General features: G+C 31.1%; 1 protein-coding gene across 2 annotated transcripts in view; it reads right to left on the minus strand.

The window, feature by feature from the left end:
* LOC129217569 (protein transport protein Sec61 subunit alpha) overlaps positions 1 to 23,256 on the minus strand; it is a 38,705-nt gene that overhangs the window by 14,463 nt on the left and 986 nt on the right. For both annotated transcript variants that reach the window (XM_054851894.1, XM_054851895.1), the window contains exons 2-9: positions 16,699 to 16,766; positions 16,553 to 16,618; positions 14,858 to 15,068; positions 11,263 to 11,372; positions 9,975 to 10,128; positions 8,554 to 8,714; positions 7,145 to 7,285; positions 600 to 656 (exon numbers count right to left, since the gene is read on the minus strand). In XM_054851894.1, the coding sequence (XP_054707869.1) occupies positions 600 to 656; positions 7,145 to 7,285; positions 8,554 to 8,714; positions 9,975 to 10,128; positions 11,263 to 11,372; positions 14,858 to 15,068; positions 16,553 to 16,618; positions 16,699 to 16,766 (968 nt within the window). The remainder of the gene's footprint in view (positions 1 to 599; positions 657 to 7,144; positions 7,286 to 8,553; positions 8,715 to 9,974; positions 10,129 to 11,262; positions 11,373 to 14,857; positions 15,069 to 16,552; positions 16,619 to 16,698; positions 16,767 to 23,256) is intronic.

Here is a 23,256-nt window from a genome sequence, read left to right on the forward strand (position 1 = left end):
TTCAGATTCAACTTTAAGACATTTTAAGAACGCACATAATTTTCATTTATGCGTATAAAGTTTGCAAAAAAAAACGCAAATGAAGAAAAAACGAAAGGATGATAAAAAATGCAAGAGAAAAGGCTAAATTTTCAAATAAAAGACTATTAATTCGAAAAATCAGGGAGAATAGCGAGCAACTTTGCAGTCTGCAGTTGGAAATAACAGAGCAACCTAAAAAAAGCCAAACCGCGTGAGTCTAAAAGCCACTCCTCCAAAAGCACGCAAACAAAACAAGCCCATGGCGGAAATTCGAGAGAATGTCGATGTAAATTCGTGGTTATTGAACGGTCCAGTAATATTAAACCATATTTTTCAAACACTCAATTTTTCTTTTTAAGTAAAAACTGAAGTCATCGAATTTCTTTCCGTCTCGGAAATTTTGTTCAAGACGGAAGGTCTTGCACCCATGCTAATAAGTAAGAATGAAACAAAATGCACATTGACAATTTTGCCTATCAGTGCTTTGGTGTTATTTGAATACAACATAATCTTACAAATAAGTAGTTAGAAACAGTATTGCAAATCTTTAGTTGAAAGAATTTCAATGTTATACTTACTGCCCAAACACCAAGTAAGTTTACTAAGAAATTTCCACTGAATTTAACAGCAAGCATCTGAAAAAAATTATAGAAAATTAGTGCTTCATAAAACCAAACAACAATAAATAAAGTGAAATTATTTGTCACTTTTCAAGTAACATATAAAAATTACATTTATTACAAACTCATAACTACAAACAGAAAGCTGACTACAGAAATTTCGAAGACTAAATTCATTGATTTTCAGTGAGTTTTTGGATGATTACTATGTTATACACATACATGTGAGGGTTACCATTGGGAAGTGTCAAATATAGTGAACATTTTAAGTAGAAGATAAACTATTTCACATGAAATAAAAAGCCAGCTCAGTCATTTCCAACCGAGGACTGCAGTTTTGTGCTTATTAGCACTCATCATAGGAAAGCGACTGAGCTGGAGATGGAAAACCTCTTAAGGAAGTCAAGAGTGCCAAACATAGAATTAGCACAGACCAGACAAGTGACCGAAGCAATGGTTCAGTTCAACTCTAAGATTGAAGGCAAGGCATCATATATTCAGTAAATTACTGCTATTAAGCGGGGCTAAAGCAGAAATAAATGAAATAACAGCATGAGTGCTTAATAACAGGGTTGCCACAGAAGTTCAAGAATGAAATTCCCTGACATTTCCAGGTTTTCCACGTGGTTTTGAGAAAAATTCCAGGTTATCGATCTCCACCTTCATTTTGCAACATTAATATATACATCTCAAATTTTGATAAAACTTACCTCATTTTCAAACTTTACAAACAATGATTACCAAATTTAATTTACTCACGCTGAAATAATCAAAAATATGTATTAAGGGTGATTCAATTTTTTTTTTCTCTCAGCTTGAGTCCAAGACACCCCTTATTTTTTTTAGACTTACTAATAGTATTGTGCTGTAAAAGTTTTAGCTTCTTACTCAAATTTTAAGAGGGTGCGCAATCCCGGTAGCAGAAACTGCGAGACGCGAGACGTACGTCGCAGATTTTTTCGGCGGCCTGCAGATAATTTTACCAAAGAACAAAAAGAAAGAAAGAAAAAATAAATAAATAAAAGGGAAAAAAAAAGAAATACAACTTGGGAAAGATCGTTTGGAGATCGCTTTTTGAGCGATGGATGCTTCAGCATTTCAGCTAGAAACATAGTCGCCATATTTGGTCATTCACAAAATCGAAGTAGAAAAGTGCAAAAGTTTTCAAAAACAAAGATGAATTGGATGTTTTATTTTTCTGCCAAGAAACGAATATAACTTAAAATGTGCAGCAAATCTTTTTTTTATTTTTTAAATAATTTTCTTGAGAAATGAAAAATTTTATGTGAAAATTTCACTTTATCCTCATTTCTTTGGACTCAAAAGCGCTAAAACTTTTCAACTAAAGTTTAGTCTCATGAGGATTTTTATTTTTAAAATATTTTTTTGCAACAAATTCAGAAATTTATGTCTAAATTTTTAACGGAGTCGCCATGTTTGGTCATTCCCAAGATGTTGGTACGCAAGACTCATGAAGTGCCTACGTTTTCAAAAACGGAATTGAATGTTTATTGCAATGCAAACTGTTGAAAATTATGCAAAATGTGCCATTTTTTTCGGATAATTCTTAATTATTGTCTTTAAAAATGCAAAATTTTATCTTCTGAATATTTTCTTATCTTCATTTCTTTAGAGGCTAATGTGCTAAAAACTGACTATTTCACCTAAATTGTAGTTTTTTTTAAAGAATTTTGAATTTATTACTACTTTTATGTAACAAATTCAAATATCTATTTATAACCATGAATTTTTCGCGTAGCCGCCATGTTTGGTCATTCGCAAGATGGAAATAAACGATACTATTACTTATTCAAGTTTCCAAAAACAGAATTGGATATTTACCTCAACACAAACTATTGAAGATAACAAAAAATGTTCAATAAATCATTTTTCTTTCTTTTTATAAAATAGTTTTTTGAAAAATGCGAATTATTATATGCACAGTTGTATTTGATCCTCATTGATTTGAAGGCTTTGCTATAAGCTAAATATTTCATCTAAAGAGCAGTTTCCTGCCAACTTCTCATTTACTAATTGAAAAAATTTAAAAACCTATTTCAACGCAAATTTTCCATATTAAAATTAATATGTCTCGAATAATTGTTTTTCAAAGTGTGTAGAGTTCTTATTCTTTTTATGAAAGTGGTGCAGGCTGTTGCCTCCCCCCCCCCCCCTTAATGCTTTAAAAACTCAGCGACAGTGGTGGCCACTACGTTTTTTCGGGTCTAGTGGTCACTGGCCAGTTGGAAAATTGTCCAAGTCTTGACCTTCACAAAGGACTTGTGTATTTTATGAAAACTTAAAATAAAACTAATAATAATGCTGCAGATTATTTTCAACTACCGAAAATAGTGTCGCAGACTGGCTAGAAAGTTTCTGCTACTGGGTGCGCAATGACCCCTTAATTTAACATTAGTCCTAGTATAAAAAACCTACAAATTTAGAAACATTTAATTTCTCCAGCTGTTTTTTTTATGTAAGTAATTATTTTATTGCAATGAATATGCATATAAATCGTGTAGACTATAGTATGTAACATTGGTTTTTTTTCAGTTCAATGTATTTTTTAACCTCCTCCTCATACTTATAAAGTTTGAGGGAGGGGGTCGAGCACCCAATTTCAGTTGGAATAGGAAGTTAAAATTCTCCCAGTATTTTACTATCCACAAGTCTAAAAACATTGAGTGGTGTCCTGTTTTCTAGGAGAAATCTTTTTTTTAAGTGTACTTTTGAACTACCCTAATGTACTAACACAAGTGAAGCAAATCACTGCAATAAACAATTAATGTAAATGTAGCATATCTAATTTTCAATAACGAGGAGCCACTGCCTTACATCAAGTGAAAGAACTGCAAAATTAACAATTGTGACATCTGTATCACAAAAATAAAGTTAATTGCTAAAATAATCTGAACTAAAAACTTATGAAACCTAAACTTTTTCAATTATTGCTTTCTACCCCTCCAATCCATTGAACTCAAAGCGCTTTTAGACTTTGGCCTGTAAAAAAATCATGCATCTTTTAGCTTCACATGTTTCCCCTGTTTGTTGCTCATAAAACAAGGGTGCTCCTCCCCAAGTTCAATGGCACCCCCCCCCCCCCCCAATATTTCTGAACGCCTTAAGCGCTTTTTTTTTTTTAATTTTTAACCCTCTTTTTTTATTTATTTTTTTTACCTATTTATTTATTTTTATTTATTATTGTTTTGAAAGAAAAGTGTGCTCGCTCCCCAATAAAATACACACACACAGATGAAAACAATTAAGTAAAATAATATGAGTAAATAATTTGAATAAAAATAAAGTAAAATAAATAATTAAAAAATCCCCCCCCCCCCAAAAAAAAAAATTGATGGCGCAACTTGCGCCATAATCACTCCTGTGGGCACCCAGTCATAAAGTTAAATTTTGAGCATTGATCAGAAACTGCTCTGATGTGCAGATTTTTTTTTTAATCGGATTACTTTTATTTTGAAAGAAAGAAGCGCATAGGAAATCTTTAAAGATCACTACCAAAATACTAAAAGATTAGCGATACTTCTGTAAAAAAAGAAACTTTCTAAGTTTAAAATTGTCTAATGAACTAAATTTACAGAACAAAATTGTTTAGAATAATACGATTTCATTAATTAATTCAAAGAAATAATATAAAATATAAAAAGATTATTGCAGCTCATTAAAAACTTCAGTTGCACTCGCAGACAAAACAATGTACTGTGCATCATAACTTCAGAACTGCTGACGTAAACAAGCAGCAATTAAACAGAGCCCGCTCAAACGAGGAAGAAAAGAAGTACTTTCTGCACATGTCCGCTGCCAACTGCTATGGCACACCCGCCAATGGCAGAAAGCTGATAAAAAGAGCTGCAGGGGGAAGAAGAAGGGAATGGCGGCGAAAAAACAAGGCTGAAAGTTTTTTTTTTTTGACGTCATAGACCGCAGCCCCCGCTAAAAACGAATCCGAAATATGCAATTTTTCATTTTCCCTGACATTTCCCTGATTTTTGGCCATTTTCATTTTCCCTGACAATTCCAGGTTTTCCCGGTGCGTGGCAACCCTGTAATAAGCACGAAACTGCAGTCCGCAGCTGGAAATGACTGAGCCCGGGGTGTATTTCATGTATTTCTGCTTTAGCCCTGGCTAATGGCGGTAATTTACTAAATATAAACTATTTTAGTTCAGTTCTGCAAGATGCATAAATTGCACCTCAAACACCAAGATTACAGTAAGAACGAAAAAGGCTAGCCAATTTGTGAAACTTTTTTCCTTTACTATTACTCTGTAACATATGTCCTGGGGATGTCATTGAGTGCTATTCAATCTAGATTCAAATGACAAAGGAATTAATAAACCCTTTCAGAAGAAGCAACAATGTTAAGAACAAAAAATAATAATGAATTCTTTAACAAGAAAAGTACATAGGTACAGTCTAATAACCTTCCAGACTCAATAGAATGAATATTAAGTTCTCGAATTATTAATTTGCTACAGTTAAACTATTTTATTAAAGTGATTAGTATAAATTTCCTGAAACTCTCAACTATTTAGAAGGAATCTTCAGGATTGCCATATAACATGAGAAAAGCAGTAGGTTTTTCTCATGACCAGTATAGAACCCCTGTTGGGTTAATTTTAGGACTGCATGGAAAATTTCATTTACAGTGTAATTCCAATTTAACAATTGTCAAGGGATTGAAAAAAGTTATCTCGTTACATCAAGGAGAATATACATTCAATGCAGTTTAATCAGGACCAGTGAAATTGAGGAAATTGATAAATCAGGTATCATTAAATCGAAGTTATACTGCATATTTAATTATGAAGACTTTGCATTTGCATTAAATAGAAATTTTCAACAATTGCAAGTTTTTGCATATTTAAATTTGCTCAGCTATTTTCTCAAAAGGATCTTCTTTCAGTGCCGTATAGAAACATTTCTTTCACACTCACTATTTTAAATTCGACTCAAAATGCAGTTGACAGCTTCACTCGTCGTTCACTATTCTAACCCTTGAGGATTTTGCTTTATTAGGGGATGTTGAAGAGTAATTAATAAATGATACAACTAATAGCCAAAGAAGCCAGTTATCATTTTTGAGATAACTTACAGATCCTGTGGGATATCTAGATTTTTAGGATAAATTTTTTTCAATGTCATAGTTTTTGAAAGCATTCAAAAGGTTCATGGGCAGTAGATGCTTATGTGTGGGATATGTTTGCCCCGTATGTTTCACTGTTTCATACTAGTGTAATATATTTGTGATTGCAAAATTATACTTAAAACTAACAAGCATGAATTCCATAATAATACATATAAACTACAATTCTATCAATTTTTTAAGTAGAGGGTTAATCAAGTACAGGATTTAAGTACTATTTAAGTTTTCTGCTGAACCAGTGATAAAAAAATGTATCAAGGGGGGGGGGAAGTAAAATTGATTGTGCTTTACCATAAATAACTCATAAAAATTTAAGCATCTTGTTTAAATATTTACTCTAAGCCAATGAATTAATGTTACTTCTTTTTTTTTTAGATACAATTTCATTATTAGTAAATTCCATACCACCAATTTTTATAAATTGCTTCTTGGTTGACATTAGTAAATAAAAATTATTTTAAGAGTTTTTACATTTGAATACCCCTATCAGCTGTGGACACATCATCCATTATTTTTTTCTTAGCCTTCCTTGCTATCATCAGAAGATCAGAAGCAGGTATTAAATTTGATATTGAAGGAAATCGTGATGAAATGATACATGCGTCACAGATTTCTGGAAGATTTTCAAGAAGAGTGAGCGGCTTTGTTTCTGAACTCACAGGTGCAAGTCGACTCAAAATTTTCTTCAGACAGCGTGAAATTTTCGGAAACTATGAGAACGTCTCCACCCCCCCTAAAAACTCTTCAAATATATTAAAAAAATATTGAAATCATGGAGAAAAAAACCATTTAAAAGTTTTTTTTTTTAATTTTTCAGTTTTAGAATGTGTTGCCAACCCAAAATTTTCAGAATTAGCAACCCAACATTTTTGAAATTTTCTGAAATTTCGGATTACAAACACCCCTGCCTGAACTGTTATGAAGGAAGACTGGACAATCCAAGGAAATTCCTCTTACAAAGGACAGTAAGACAGAACAAAAAGATTTTCGGGATCGCTTCTAACAGTTACGATATAAAACAAATTTATCTTGAAAAAAAAGAACAATCTAAAAAAAAAAGTCTTGGCCTAGTAGATGAAAATTAATTTTGATTTGTTTGTAGAAAAAGGCATTAAGTAGACTTTCTGAAAAAGGGTAATGTAAAATACGGAATATTTTAACAATATCAGTATATACTTTTTCAGGGATCAGCAGAAAATGACATCGGAAGCGGGATACCTTATGAAATGGACAATGTTAAATCAGGGTTCCAATGTAGTTTATACACCGTAAAAAAAATTCTGTAAAATACAAAACATTTCAGAAATTAAAGCATATTTTAGAAACAGCGAGAAAATACATACCTGAGAAATAACGTAAAGATTTGAGACAAGTGCAGATTGTAGAATAATAGGAATGTTTGAAGTGTAAAATAATTTGATAGGATAGGAACTATATTGTCCACGATAACGGGCTGACTTTATGGGAAGGTCGACTCTAAATCCCTGAAAGAAATTACATTAACAAATCAATTACTTTTCACAGCTACAGAGAAATGAGATTACTGTATTAGATATAAATAAGAAGTCATGATTTGCCAAGAAACCTGAAGATCACCCGGACTTACAATTTTTTTGCTCAATGTGAGTTTCTTTCAAAATTGTTACAAGTCCGGTTCAGCTTCAGGTATTCTTAGCAAATCATAACTTCTTATAAAGACAGCAATAAATATATAAGTACGTACAGTTACTAAAACATTCAGCAAATCTCATTAAACTGCAAACAAAACAGTAAACACATATTGTTTCCAAATATGATAAAAGTAACAAAACCACACCAGTAAAGCTTTTTAACAGAACTCCTTCCCAGACATTAGACAACTGACTGGCAAATCAAAGCAAGACCACACACGAAATATAACTCAACTATTTAAAGCTTTATTTTGAATAGCTTATTACTAGAACATATGAAATCCAAGATGAAAAGAAGTAAATACAATACTTTGAGGTAATTAAGGATCCAAGTGAGGTTGGCATACACATTAGTCACTTTCACAGCATCGAGAGGGTGGATTTTATTTTATCTGATATACCCTAATGCCCTCCCCCCTCCCACCTTGAGATTCTTTTGCACCCCCCCCCCCTTCATAGGTTGAGAACCGCTGATGAAGAAGATAAATAATAAAAATATATTGAAGATGAATAATCAAAGTGATTGCAGTTTTGAAGATAATATAAAGATAAATGTTATGAAGACATCCAGAATCCAAAACTCTTTAGTAATTATGGGAATAATTAATTTTTTGAGTACACTGCTGTGCTGTAAGTTTCGCATTCAATTTTGTTCAAATTTATTCACTTATACTTCATAAGAGTAACAAAAATGAAACTGCCGACTACTGGCTCATGCATGGCCGAGCACTGGGTTTCTATGGCCGACTACTGGAGCACATTTTCGTATTAACAATAGCTTGGTTTTTAAAATAAAAATATTTTTATTCCAGAAACAAGTTAGTGAATCATTATCAGAAAGGTGCAGCCTAAAGGTTTACATTGTTTTTGTTGTTGTTTGATAGCTGAAATTTATAGGTTAACAAAACTCAACAACTGATCTCTTAAATGGCCGACTACTGGAGCTTTTACCCTATTATTGACAAAACTGTGCATCAAATTTGTTAAAAAAAAGTACGCATACAATTCAATACTTTGCTTTAAATTGATGTAAGTTTAGACATCTTAGAAAGGAAACATACAACTAAAATGAATATTTTTACCTGGAAATATATGACTATGGCAAATACAAGAACAGTAGCAAGTAGATTCATTAGATTTGGTAGGTTTTGACGATAAAAGGCTTCTCTCAGAGCTCGGACCTTGTCAGTTCTGGTTGCAAGAAGATGGAATAAGGCAATAATAGCACCTTCAAATTCAGTACCTAAGGGTAAAATTACACATAAACTGCATGTAAAAAATTAGTTTTACTACAAACTAAGAATTATAACCTTAACATTAAAGAAATGATCATAGTATTATTTTTCATTTATACATAATCAAAAAAAAAAAAAAAAGCATTTAACATGTTGACTGCAGCCAAACCATAACTGAGAGCATGGAAGGTTATTTTCCTTTTAAAAGCAAATAATTTACAATTTTTAAGGAAAATTATTCTACTATGCTTATGTAAGTTGTAAAATCATAGCAAGGAGCCAGGAAAAACTAGAGTTCATTAATGTAAACCTCACAAAACTATAATCAAAACAAACTCTCCACAAGATCTAATTAATCAAAAAGGAGCCTTCCCAAAATTCCGACTGTCCAAATCACACTTTTTCTAGAGATGTAAAATTTCTGGAAATTTTGAGACGGGAAAAAATAAAAAAAATCCGGGCTTGTTCTGGAAACTTCGATTTTTACAAATAAGACTAGTTTATTAAGTTTTATTTTCTTAGCAGAAAGTAATTTCCCACGACATACGAATGCATAGTTTTTGCTTTACGAAGTATAGTAAGCAAGATAAATGAGTACTTCCTACAAACAACTGCGTAATAGTTGGCAGACCTGCATCAACCATTAATTTTGAGTAAGATGTCATTCTTGAAAATTGACAGTACATGTCTACCTTGAAAATAAAAGTTGTGTAAAGGGATAAAATAATCTGGCTTAAATAAAAAAATAAAGTCAAATTTCCCATCAAGGTGTAGAAAAGAGCAATTTTATGACTCAAAATTTAAACTTAGACCTCTTCCGACTTTTTTAAAAATTTCAAAATTCAATCCCTGCTAAAAGGCAAAAACATTGTTTCATAGATTTTCTGTCATTCAAAATAATGTTAAACACAAAAAACTATTGATGTTCAAGATAGCGAATTTCATAGAAGCAGATGCAATCAGATTTTGAAACATGCAAAACATCATAGCTGACCCATAAAAAACAGCTAAAATCTTTTAAGCAAAAATTAAAACATCATATAAAACTTAATACTTAATTATCAAGAGAAACTCTTCTTGAACCTGAACGAAGTACGTAGTCATGCATTTAGGATTTAACTGTTTATTATAAGGGTTAAGGAGCTGTAAATATTGGGAGACACTTAAGTTTCTTTTAAAAAAAAAATTTTCCCTGAAGATTACTTTTCTCAAAAGCAATCAATAAAGTTTTATAAGTGTTGTTTAAATTTAAAAATATTTCAAGTTACCTCTTCCTGTATTGACAGTGGCAGGACTAAATGCTTTCCAAACAATTGTTTCACAAATATTTGTAGCAATGAACAGTGAGATACCAGATCCCAATCCATAACCTTTTTGTAGCAATTCATCAAGAAGTAACACAATCAAACCAGCAACAAACAACTAAAAGATAAAATTTTCAAGTGTCTAATCAAATTTAAACTTGCTACACACAAATTACAGCTGCTAAACTTTGTTGTTTCACAAAGTGCCAAAAATTCATTATCTTGTTCCTATTAGCAGTTATTTATAACAACTATGAATGTATATATTAATAAAAATCTATACCTAAAAAACAATCACCATTTCTAATACACTTGTTGCAATTTAAGAAGGAACACTTTGAGAAAAATTTAATTTATTTCTAAAACTAACATTTCTGGGGAAATTTTTAATGTACAATATGAGACCCCAATTCTGGAATATCGCAATTCGGAAGACCCAAAATCCAGAACTTTTATATTTAAACTAGAGGACCTGACAGACCTTGTTCTGTTTAAACTTTGTAAATTGAAAAGTTAAAAAATTTTAATTAAGTATCAAGTGTTTGAACCATTTTGTTGAAAAAAATAAGTAATAAGAAAATGTTTTAAGCTGCTTGGTGTCAGAATGCATATATTTATTACAACTTGATTTATCTAATGCCCACTAAGCAGTTGTTTTATTAACTATTTTTTCTCCCGTACTTGATGGTTTGTTCCTTCAGCCATACTCAAAGGATAAAAAGCGTCCTCAGATATTAACTGTAAAAAAATTAACTACCCATCTAGAACAACCGGAAAATCCCACTGAAACATCCCCCACATGAAAAAGAATAAAACAGTCGAAAGGATATAGTTTAAAAAATGATAAAGGTAAAAACAGTTTTCTGAAAAAGCGAAAATCACTCATCCTTCCCCCCTCCCAATGTAAAATAAACATAATTTTCACTTTTTTTGAATCAGAATCCAAAATCAGGAAAGGTTGCAGTCCCGAGCACTCCAAATTTCCAGTCCCATACTGTATACATATATGTTTTTTTATACATTGCTTTCAGGCCTCCTAAATTTCACCATTTTATATATATCAAAATGAAATGCCTTGTGCAATTTGTATATCAACATTTTCTGTCTGCATCTAATAAAATTGTATTAAAATGCCTAAAGATTCTTCAGAGTTGTTACAAATTATGTGTCAGAGGTTGACTGAACTGTGCCAGTTGAATATTTGGCATCCTTATCGATACTTAATACTTTGCTTCAAACCTTTAACACTTACTTGTATGATGATGAGGATGCAAACACCAGCTCCAATATCAGCAGGATCTCCATACATGCCAGTCATGACATAAACAATAGCTTGTCCAATTGTAATGACCATACCAAACACTGAAACACAAAAGTTAAAAATTTGTAAAATAATGACCTATAAACTAGATTAACAAAAAAAAAAAAAAAAAAACTTGATGTGATAATGCATATAGTATATATTTATAATAACAATTGTGATAAAAGAGTTAAATAAGTTTAACCAAAGTCTACAGTTAATTTTATTACAATTTACTATCACAGATAATAAAAAAACTTTTTGGATCAAGTTTTTAATTTCCTTCCACAACAAATTTTAAATTCATGAATTTAAAAGATCTGTGTTTTTTATACTAAATAAAGCACAAATAAGGAGAAATCAATCACATGAACACTATTTCATTTGATGCAATTTTTATTTAAAAAAAAGAATTAATCTAAATATATTTTTAAAGTGAATTTCAATTATAATAATGCAGGAATTTATATGTTACTATTTCAACACATTAAAAGAAAATTAATCGGAGAAGACTCAATGTACAAAACTTTTTACATTATCATTGCCACAACTGAGGTATGTTATATTTAACACTAGAAAGATGGAGGCTGTCATTTTGACCGCAAACGATTTTCAAACGCTCATATTCACTGCGTTTAATTTTCAAACTATTTTCACTTTATTGACGTTTCCTAACTATTTAGTAAAATCTCACAAAAGTAATTTTATTTCTTTATGCCCATTATTACAGTCGCTATAAGTGTTTATACCTAGAAAGACTGACGGTGGTCATTTTGATCACTGTTATTTATGCTTCCGATATTTTTTACTTTTCTCTTATCAGATACGTGCACTATGGATTTTGTTATTTGTCAGGGTGAATAGCATTCTTTTGTAATTAGTGGGTTTGAGTAGCATGCGCTGGTCAGGTGCAGTTCTTTGAACCGTTAGGAAAATGTGAAACACCTGTTGATCACGTGCTTCTTTTTTTTCTGCTGTTATAGCAGGGGGCAAAGTTAAGAAAGCCGACTTTGAGAAGCATGGGACCGGACACATAATATTCTTTTGGTTTTGAAAAGGGATTAATTTATAAGAGGTGGATTCTAAAAATTTGTGCTGGAATTATTTTGTGCACCAAAACATGTGTTTGACTTGAAACATAGACGTTTATTTCCTTCAATATTCTTGAAAGGTTCAGTCTAATTATTATCTTTATGATGTCAGGAAGGACCGTTGGAAAGCAAAACTTATCAGAAAGTCAATTCTTGCAACTGTTGCAGGATTTGCCTGAAACTGATTCTGGTTTGGATACATAGTCTGAATTATCTGAGGAGGAATACATTCCTAGCGATGAAAATAATATACTTTCATCAGTTGATTGCGATAATTTTTTGAAACCTAGCATTGCACAAAAAGATGATAAAGTTTCTAACTGAGAGAAAAAACAAAAATATCAAATGAAATAATGCGGAAATAAAACTATTATTATTTGTTCTGATTGCAAAAAGACATTTTGAGGCTCATGTACAGGCAAAGTGATAAAGATGATTATTTGTAAATATTGTACAGAAGAGTAATGTAAGTATATTATGATATTTATGCATTTAAGAAATGAATCACATGAATAGTTGAAAATACTTGTTAGTAATTACATGCTTCAAAAATGTCATCCATTTTGTACAAATTTAATCTTTCGCAATTTCATTTACTTATTGTATATATGCTTTTCACTTGATAGAGCATAAATTTAAATTAAAAAAAAAAAAGCTGTCTCATACTAATTTACAGGTTATATTATGATTAAATTGTTAACTGAATTTATAATGCATCAAAACAAATCTTTCCTATGATTAAAAATCCCGAAAATAAATCATTTTCACATTTTCATGTAGCGGTCAAAATGACCGCCGCTAGTCTTTCTAGGTATACGGAAAACCAGGGTGGCAACAGGAAATGTGAAAAAAAGTTCCCTGACTTTTCCCTGATTAAGTTCACCAAATTTCCCTGATTTACGTTACCAATAGTAATGGTTTCCTTTCTTTGCTCTACTTGAAATCCATTGTATGTTTGTATAAAATACAGTAATTTAAACGTTTTAAGTTGTGTAAAGTTGATGAACTAAAGATATATTTTTTAAAAATGCTACTTTTTCAACGAAATGGCAAAAAAAAAAAAAAAATATCAAGTCAATTTTTTTGGGGGGAAAAAAAGACAAAACAGTATATTAAATTTTTCTACAATGGAAAGATACTTTGCTTCCAGAAACCACTTAGCATAAGAATTTTAAGAAACTATTAAACTCACTCTTAAAAATGTATGTGTATTTATGGTAGAACTGAAAAGTATTTGAAATTATTTTGAACTAAATTTTCAAACAGTATAATAATTGTTGCAAGAATAACAAATAATAGTGAAAGAATAGAAGTAATGTAGTTATTCTTATATAACGAATTGACATATTTATGCAAAACAGATGAAACCTTTTGACATCCATTCATAGGGAGCTTTTCTCTAATCAAGAACATAGGTTTCAATGAATGAATACAGCATTTTAACAATAAAAAATAAGGATATTTACTTAAGTATACAAGTTAACTCTATTTCAAATGATTTAAGTATGTAACGAAAAAAATCTTAGATTGCTTTTGTATCAAACAACTTTGAAATGGAAGAAAAAAAAACAGAAAAAAAAATAATTAGTTAATTTCAAAATATATAAAAGAAGAATACAACTTGGTTATAAAATAAAAGAATCATTTAAGTCTGAAAAAAAGAAAATCCTTATAATCTGCGGCGACAGCAAATAGTATAACGGTAAAAAACAAAGTTTTTTTTGATTGAAAGTTTAGTTTTAGCAATTAAATTTAAAAAATGAAGAAGTAATAACTTTTAAGCTTTTATCAGTATTAATTCAAAAACCAAAGATTTCTTCTTGAAATCGTGATTACAGTACGCTAATCACTTCGAGTCAATGGAATAAAGGCAAAGGAGCCAAGGCATTAATGAAGGCTTCCTCTTTGCATGTATGGTTGTTTATTTTACCTGGCATTAAAAGCGTGAAAGGAAATTTTAAGCTAGGTGAAATAAACAACCTAACAGACGCATAAGCAATCTTAGGAAGTTCATCCTGTGGTTAATAAGTAAGATTCAATACTTTGACGTTGAAAAAAATGTACAAATATGCGGCAGTGTATAATCGCACCTCATTAATTTTACTTTTTCTGTTGAACAGATAATTGGCCAAAAATGCGTAGGGAATAAGGATACTTAATTTTGCAAAGCAAAAAAAAAAAAAAAAAAAAATTCATAAAAACAATTTTCCCTGATTTTTTGCTATTTTATTCGAAATTCCCTGATATTTCCCTGATTTTTCCCTGATTAATAAAGTTCCCTGACTTTTCCCTGATCTCCCTGATCTGTCGCCACCCTGAAAACGTAGTCTTTCTAGTGTTAAAAAAATTAACATTTACATTACAATATTCAACAATAAACCTGTACATGAAATGCATTTAATGTAAAATTTAAATGGATGCATATATCACAAAAAAGAACAACAATAAGAACTTACATTTCTGGGCTCCATTAAATAAAGCACGATCTTTAGGAGTGTCACCAACTTCGATGATTTTTGCACCAGCCAAAAGCTGCATGATGAGGCCAGATGTGACAATAGGAGAAATACCCAACTCCATCAAGGTACCTCTGTTTGAAGCTAGAATTACTCTCATCCAGTAGAAGGGATCTGCAGAGTCGGATGACATGATTCCGAACAAAGGAATCTAAAAGAATAATTTATCGACACATTAATTTTCAGGAAAAGCTCTCACATGCAAAAAATGTATTTAGAATAAACTGAATAGTGCTTGTCAGAACAGCATTCACATGGTACAGTAAGATTCAAGGATGAGAAAATTTCAAGTTCTCTTAAAAGAAATAGTAAGATAAAGTTAAAATACTTATTTCTGAATAGAAAGAAAAAACCCACTTTCGTAAGAAATGAAACACTTTTGTGCTGAAAACTAGAAGATAATACAATGAAGCATTGTTTATATGTTTCTCTTTTATACTTTTTAACCAACTTCAAAAAGGAGGCGGTTATCAATTCATACCGTATGTATGTTTTTTTTTTTTTGTCCACTCACAGCAACTGACCTAGTGAACCGATTTTGACGATTCTTCTTTTAATGGGTAGGGGATGGCTCAACTTAAGTCCCATTACTTTGTTTGACCATATTTGTTCTTTAGAAAAAAAGTTATGGTCAAAAAACAGTAAACTTCATGCAATTATTTTTCACTTTTTAGAGCAATTTTGATGTCGGTTCTATTTTTTTTTTTAAATTTTTTTTTATCATTTATAAGCTTTTTAAATTGGTCCCTGCAGAGTCCCATACATATTAATGTATACCTATTAAATGTTTTTTCATTTGTACTCTTTTTTCTTACAATCCCTTCAAAAACATATAAATGGTGCTTCAGTGTATTATGTTATAATGCAAGTTTACAGGGAATTGCAGGCACGCATTTTGGGGTTATAATGAATCTCTTTCCAATTTCAAAAAAAAAAAAAAAGAGTTTATGGATAGATAGCATGTCTTTTCATCCATAAGCTCAATTCCTTCACATTGAAAAATAGGTTTCTTGTAACCCTGAAACAAGCAGTTTGTAAATTTGCATAGTGTGAATTAATGCTAAATACTATTTTATCGGCTAAATTTTTTAAAAATAGCTCTATTATAATCTCCTCTCTCTCCTAATCTGAAATCAAATTTCGTTTTGAAAATTGATGGTTACTTTCAGGACTTTAGGGTTGTTAAAATGCAACTGAATTAAAATATTTGATAAGTCATTTAAATTAACACCACATTGTATTAATATATAGAAAAATAAAAGTACAAGTAACAATCTTATTTATGCTTTATTTTCAGAAATACCTAAACATTTCTTTTGCATTCAGGTAGATATTATACCTGAAACTTTCTACATAACCTTACATATAATGAATGTATTTTCAGAAGAATCAAAATATAAATTACATAAAAAAAGCATTAAAGCCTGACAAGTAGAGCTTCATACCTCTTGGCATAATTTATTAAGAGTTTCTGGGACGCATTTGAACCAACAAGTAAACAAAAAATTAATGTACAACAAAATTAAAACATTTATAGGTAACAGAAATCTGAAGTTTCATTTTAAAACAAGGAATAAAAATTTTAAAACATCTGAAATCATTCGAATTTGATTAAAAATAACACAAATAACTTACTTGGCAACAAACAAGGAAAATGAATAATGTTATAGCTGTCCATAGTACTTTCTCTCGAAATTGAATCTGTAAAAGTATGTAACATTTAAACATTTATGTTCTGAATATATTATTTTAAAAATATATTTTTCACAAAAAATAATTACTTTTCTTTCAGGTTTGGCAACTTCTGGTAATATACCACAAAAGGGCTTTATGACTTCCAAAAATTTAACTGGAAAAAAAGAACATGTAGTTATAAACAAATTTTCATCACCAATGATAAAAATTACAGGTTGATTAATAACTAGATAAAGTTTGAATTAAATTGTATATCTATAATCAACCAATATCTAAACTTGAACTAATTGTCTGATTCTTGTCTTCATCAAAAAGTAAAGGTTTGACAATATTTTCTAAAAAGAAAGTCTCAAGGTCCACAAGGGCTATTATTCTAAATATTTTCATGGGGGGGGGGGGGTCAAAGGGTATTCTAACCACAATGCATATTATTTTTGAAAAACAATATAAACCACACCCACATAAATAACAAAAGCCCTGCCCAGGTGGCGGTCAAACCCCCCTTAAATCACACTTCCGTCCACTGACTAGCCTAAAAATAGCCAACTCTGATCAAGAGCAGATCCAGTAACTAATTTTGGAGAATTAAAACAGGAAAAGTTATTGTTAACTAAATATATATGTATACATATTTATAGTTAAAATAATTTTTCCTGTATTTGGAGGACACTTTAAAACTCTTAATGTCTCAGTTTGTTGGGCTAGCAAGTATTGCACTGAAAAATCTAAAAAACGCATGAATACAAAAAAAATTGGAATTGGAGATGCTTACTTTTACAGCTATATGCTTCAAATAAAAATTTTATCTACGCATCATGATGGCTCTTAGTTTCTAGGGGTCAGAATGAACAACCAAAATGCTATTTTTAGTGAATCAAATATATTGATCCAAATGTCAAAAAATATATAAATAAACACACTGCCGATAGCGCATGTTTTATACAAGAAAACTGTTTTTTAGAAAAGATTAGACTTGAAAATTAATTTACAAATTTTTCCTTCAAGCCAATAATGGGTTTTAATTACGTTGAATCAGGAAAGATAAGCTGCAATGTGATTAAAAATTTTAGGCATCAAATATGGCACCTAGAGTTGGAAATAGAGAAGTATCGAGTACTTGGTAACTACTAGGACTCGACCGATGCATCGGCCTGGCCGATGCATCGGCGCCCGATGGTTCAACAATTTAGCCATCGGCATCGGCGGCCGATGCTAACTTGCGGGAAACATCGGCCCATCGGCCTTAAAAAACATCGAAAAGCCGATGGAATTGGCCGATGGTATTTGAAAAAAAAAAAAAAAAAAGGACCTTTGCTATTTTACTTTTTAATACAAATAAATGGAGTTGTTGTTTTCATATAAAATTATTTACTTAAATTTCAGTATGAATTTCTGTTTTTAGTTATCCCTAGAAGAGTTTTTAATACTACATTCAGGTACCAAATAAGTTAATTATTGCGTTGTTTCTTGCAGCAGGATGTACGTATGTATCTGTCATAAGTCATAACTCAATCTGTAGAAGGTTAAAGTTTCGTATGTGGGGTCTGCGGACGTTCCAGTTGTGCACTTCCCTTTTTGTTTTCGATCGGGAGTTCTGAAAAGCCTGTTTACTAATTTTTTGTGGCTATTAATTACTTATTTCAATGTAAAACTAAAATAGCGTCTCAGACTGACGATCATTTGGTGATATATTGCCGAATTGGAGACCATGGAAACAAATATGAGATGGCGAAACCGATTTTTGTGTCATTTTATTAGATTTCCTTTGAACCGACGGTAATTTTTAATTTTTCGATACTTGTAATATGAATCACAGTAATGCAGTCTTTTCTGTATCGCTTCGGCGGAGTTTCAATCGAAATACATTTTGAGGATCACAGAAGTTGTAAAATATTTATCATTCGCATTTTTTGTAACTCCTTCGGTGGCCCTATGTTTATGCGGCATTTCGCGCAATTGCAACATTTGCTATATTTTAAATCCGCCATTGCACGTCAAAACAAACTCGGGTGCAAGTCTTGAAAGGGTTTTCTGCTCAATGTTTATGATTATTTTGAACTCTATTTTTACGAATATTTTTTGAATTTCCGAGAACACTTGCGTGCCCCTCCTCCCACTCCCTCAATTTCTGAAATTAAACTCTAGTTGTACTTCTGAATTGTTTAAAACTAACACCATTCATAAAATTGGAGATTTTTTTTTTCTAACTTTATCTACTGTTTAGAAAGAATTTAGGGCATTAATGTAAGAAATCGATTAAAGACGTTTTGAATGGTGACATAATTCGGAAATCAAAGGGACTTTTGATTTTTTTTTTTTTCGGAAGTGCTGAAGGAGATTCAGAAACTCTTCCGAGGCGTTGGTGGTAGCTGTTCTGTACTAAAAAAATGAGGAAGAGGAGAGGTTGGGGCCGAAGTGTGATTTACTCCAAAATCAGAGGGTGACCCCCCTAACCCTACCTCTTCGTTTCAAGCATTTCTTAAATATTTAGCGATTATTTATTTTGGTCAAGAAATGTCATTTTGCGTATTTCTCATACTTGTTTCCCCTATATTTCGTAAATTGCCATCTTTTTTGCATCATTAATACCGATTGATTTTTTTTCTGTTGTAAGTAACTATTTTTATGTATTTATATAAAATCAATGAATAAGTTACTTTCGTTTTTTATAGAAAAGTTTCAAGGATTTTCTATTGTGCAATTTTTCAAATTTCAGAAACTTATTGTTAAATTGAAAAATTCAATTTGAACTTGTTTGTAAAGTTTCATAAAAGATTACACAATCAAATTGTTCAATACTATGTGTGCAAACATCAGATCAAGTAGTATATGTATTCAGTTATTAACTTGGTGTAAATATTGAGTTTGTTTATTGTACCTGCGTTTTAAGAACCTTGCTCTTTTCATGGCTATTTTTTTTCAGCAAAATGTATGTCACTGTTATAGCTTTTATGAAAAATGCAAACTTTTCTATTCATAAATTTAAAATAAGTATAAAAATATTACTATTTTGATTTAATATTGTAATTTATCTGTTACCTTTTTTGCTTAATTTTATGACTAAAAATGTCTACGTGCAATCTTTCCACTTTAATTGCGCAATTTGTTTACGGTTTCATAGTTCTATTCTTAATTTTTTTTTTTTTTTTTGAATGATTAAACAACGTAATTTAATTTTTTAACTATGTTTAGTATAACCTAAATCCATACATTATTACAACATTACTGAAATCTTAGTTATATGCTCAATTTAAAAAAAAAAAAACGAAAAAAACAAATCAATTGGTTATTAAACAGTCTCTTTGTTTTTCTTCCTTCTTTTTTTGGCTATTGTTCTTTCTCTTTCATCATACAGCAGTCAAAAAAGGAGAAGCATAACTACACCCTATACAGATTGTATGTAGTACGATGCAAAAGTTCGGGGACAAGCTGTATAAAATCTTACCCAGAATAGTTCACATTACCGAAGCACATCCACCTTCAAAAGGTCGCCTTAAGGGACTATGTACTTCTGCCAGTGTTCATATAACTTTTGGAAACATTCCTGGAAGCCATTTTTCGCTACCTTCTATGATGCAGCTTCATCTTTTCCTGACGGAAAAAAGCGGCGTCTATGCAAATGTTTTTTTGCTGGGAACAGGTAAAAGTCACACGGAGCTAAGTCCGACGAAACGTTATGTTATTTGTTTGTCATATCAGAGTATTGACCAATCGAACCGTGCATCCTCAACATGAAAGTCGCCTTCTTCTCCACGATGAAGTTAAAGCAGCAGCGCAAGAGGCCTTACAGGAATTTGCGAAGACTGTCTTCCAGGAGTGCTTCTAAAAGCTATACGTACGTTGGCAGAAGTGCATAATCGTTCAAGGTGACTATTTTGTAGATAGATATATGCTTTGGTAATGTGAACTATTCAGGGTAAGGTTTTATACAACTTGACCTCGAACTTTTAGATCGTACTACGTACGTATGAGTTTTTAATTTACTATTTCATAACGTTTTTGAGTGACGCAAGTTTACGCGCATGAAGACATCACAAGAGAATTTGCGATAATTAACTGAGGAGGCGTTCAAAATGGATATTTGGTTATCTATATGTTCTTAGGTACATATGTATGTACAGAAACAGATGTGTCAGAAAAACTTGTGAAGTATAAATTTGGTGATAGTAAAATAGAAATTTAGGTCGAAATCTGATTTTTTTTTTTTTTTGTGATTACAATTCTTAATTTGTAGAAAGGAAGTAAAGTGAAATGAATCAATGATCCTTTAAATCCCTGACAATCTTATCAATTTATTTCTGTTTCATTTTTTTTTTGCCATCGGCCATTTGGAGGAAAACAATCGGCCATCGGCCATCTTTGAACAATCGGCCAACAATCGGCATCGGCCCATCGGCCAAAAAATGCCATCGGTCGAGCCCTAGTAACTACTCAGTACTCTGCCAATTTGCCGAGTAATCGGTACTTGTCCAAAATTTAATCCGATACTCGACCAATACCATGTAATTGTAAAATATTGAATATTTTTGAAGAGATATTTTACAATTAATAAAAAGGTACAAGCATATAATGTACTGTAATCATTTACAATTCAAATTTCAATTTTGAGAGTAATGAAGTTTGCTATGCTTCAAGGGTGTAAATCTTGATTTCAATGTCCCAAAGCTAATAAAACTTATTTATTAAAAATGAAGCAAAAAGGTAAGTGCAGAAAATATGAAATTTTTATAGTATTAAATGGATTTTTGCTACAAACAAAATTTATGAGAAATATATAATCCATTGCTTAAGAATTAAAAGCAAATGCAAGAACGGTAAAAGCACAAATGTGCAGGAACACTGCAGAACGTGTTTTGGTGTTACAAGGAATGCCTTTTCAATGCACAAAATGTGAGCTTACAGATTTAAAGACATCCGAGAAGAATCTGATTTTTTGTCGGATGTCTACATTCATTACCTCACATTTTACGCACGTTCCTTGTAACGCAGAAAAACACGTCTCGTCTCAGTGTTCCTGCACATTTGGGCTTTTAACATTGTTTTATTTGCCTTAAAAAGTATGGGCATTATAAAGACAGACTAAGACTATAATTGATTGATATAATTTGTTTTAACTCCAACTTGATTAATCATATCTTTTATTTGTTTATTTTTAATTTTAAAAATATTTTGTAAAATTTTTGACTCAAACAAAATATTTTAAATGACGCATAATTTAATTTCAGTGTGAATTTCATTTTAAAAACTATTATATGGACATGGACGTCTATACTACTATTCTAATGAGTTCCAAAATTCATTACATGTGTGGCGGTGGTTCTTCTAATATAATGGGTTCTCAGTACTCGGCCAAGTAGTGAAAGGCCGAGCACTCGGTACTCGGCCCAAAGTGCTACTCAGTACGTCTCCAGTTGGAAATCGAGGCATCAAATCAAAAGTTTTTGTCAAAAACGCCACTAACGACCGCTTGTTTCTAACATTACTTTTAAATACAAATACAAGTTATATAATTCCATTTTAATTTTATATGCAGTATAGTCATGAACACATTAAAAAAATTGATTTGATAAAAATATCTTTTAAACAAAAGAAAATAATGTTTTCACAACAGGAATTTTAAACTTTATAAAGTAAATAACAGAATTTTTTTAAAAAATACTAAGCACTTTTCATAATGCATTCAAAAGGACAAAATAACTTTTCTGGATCAGAAAGGACAATATTTAAGTATTCCTACAGTTTTCAAAAATTCCAAGAAAATGACACCACAAACTAAGAAAAGTGCGGCTCCATTATGGAGAGATTTTTTTTATCATTATCTTGCTTTAAATCATAACTAAGTGTTGAAACATTCGTATTTTTCTTATAGGGAAGGTTTGGTTTGAAATGACTAGAGCCGAACTTTTCTTCGTTTGTGGTGTCATTTTCTTGGAATTTTTGAAAACTGCAGAAAGTTTGTTTTGAAATGACTTGATCTGCACTTTTCCTTGTTTGTGGACTCATTTTCTGGGAATAATTGAAAACAACAGGAATACTTAAATATTGTCCTTTCTGACCAAGAAAAGTTATTTTGTCTTTTGAAAAGTGCTTGAAGTATTTTTTAAAAAAATTCTGTTATTTTATTCTTTTTAGTGTGAATGTATTCCAGAAATAGAATAATGTTACCATTAAGAAACTTCACCACATTTTTTCATACATAAATGCTCCATACTAAAAGGAAAAAACCTATATACGTGTCTAACACTTTAAGCAGTGGGCACTAAAACTTAATCCATGCTTGCTTCAGAAAAGCATCGATTCAAAATTTTCATTATAATTACTATTAACTGTTGCAAGGCAAAAAAAATTGTAACAGTGGGTTTTATATTTAAACATTTAATGGAGAAATTACATAAAATTTGCAGTTTTCCATCTTAACACAAATAATTTCATTTTAGAATTTTAATTTTTCCACGTAAAGTTGTACCTCAAGATTAAGCAAATCATTTAGGGAAATCCCAAAGTCTCTAAGTGGTCTAGTTGCTGAAATATATGCAAAAGCAGGCCTCAGATTTTTCTGTGACAATCAGGCCAAGTATAGTAAAAGTGCTAAAAAAATGAGGCAACTTTACACCAGGGTTCACGATTTAATCTTATATTCCAGA

The sequence above is a fragment of the Uloborus diversus genome, chromosome 2 (genome assembly GCF_026930045.1).
Source record: "Uloborus diversus isolate 005 chromosome 2, Udiv.v.3.1, whole genome shotgun sequence".
NCBI classification, from domain to species: Eukaryota; Metazoa; Arthropoda; class Arachnida; order Araneae; family Uloboridae; genus Uloborus; species Uloborus diversus.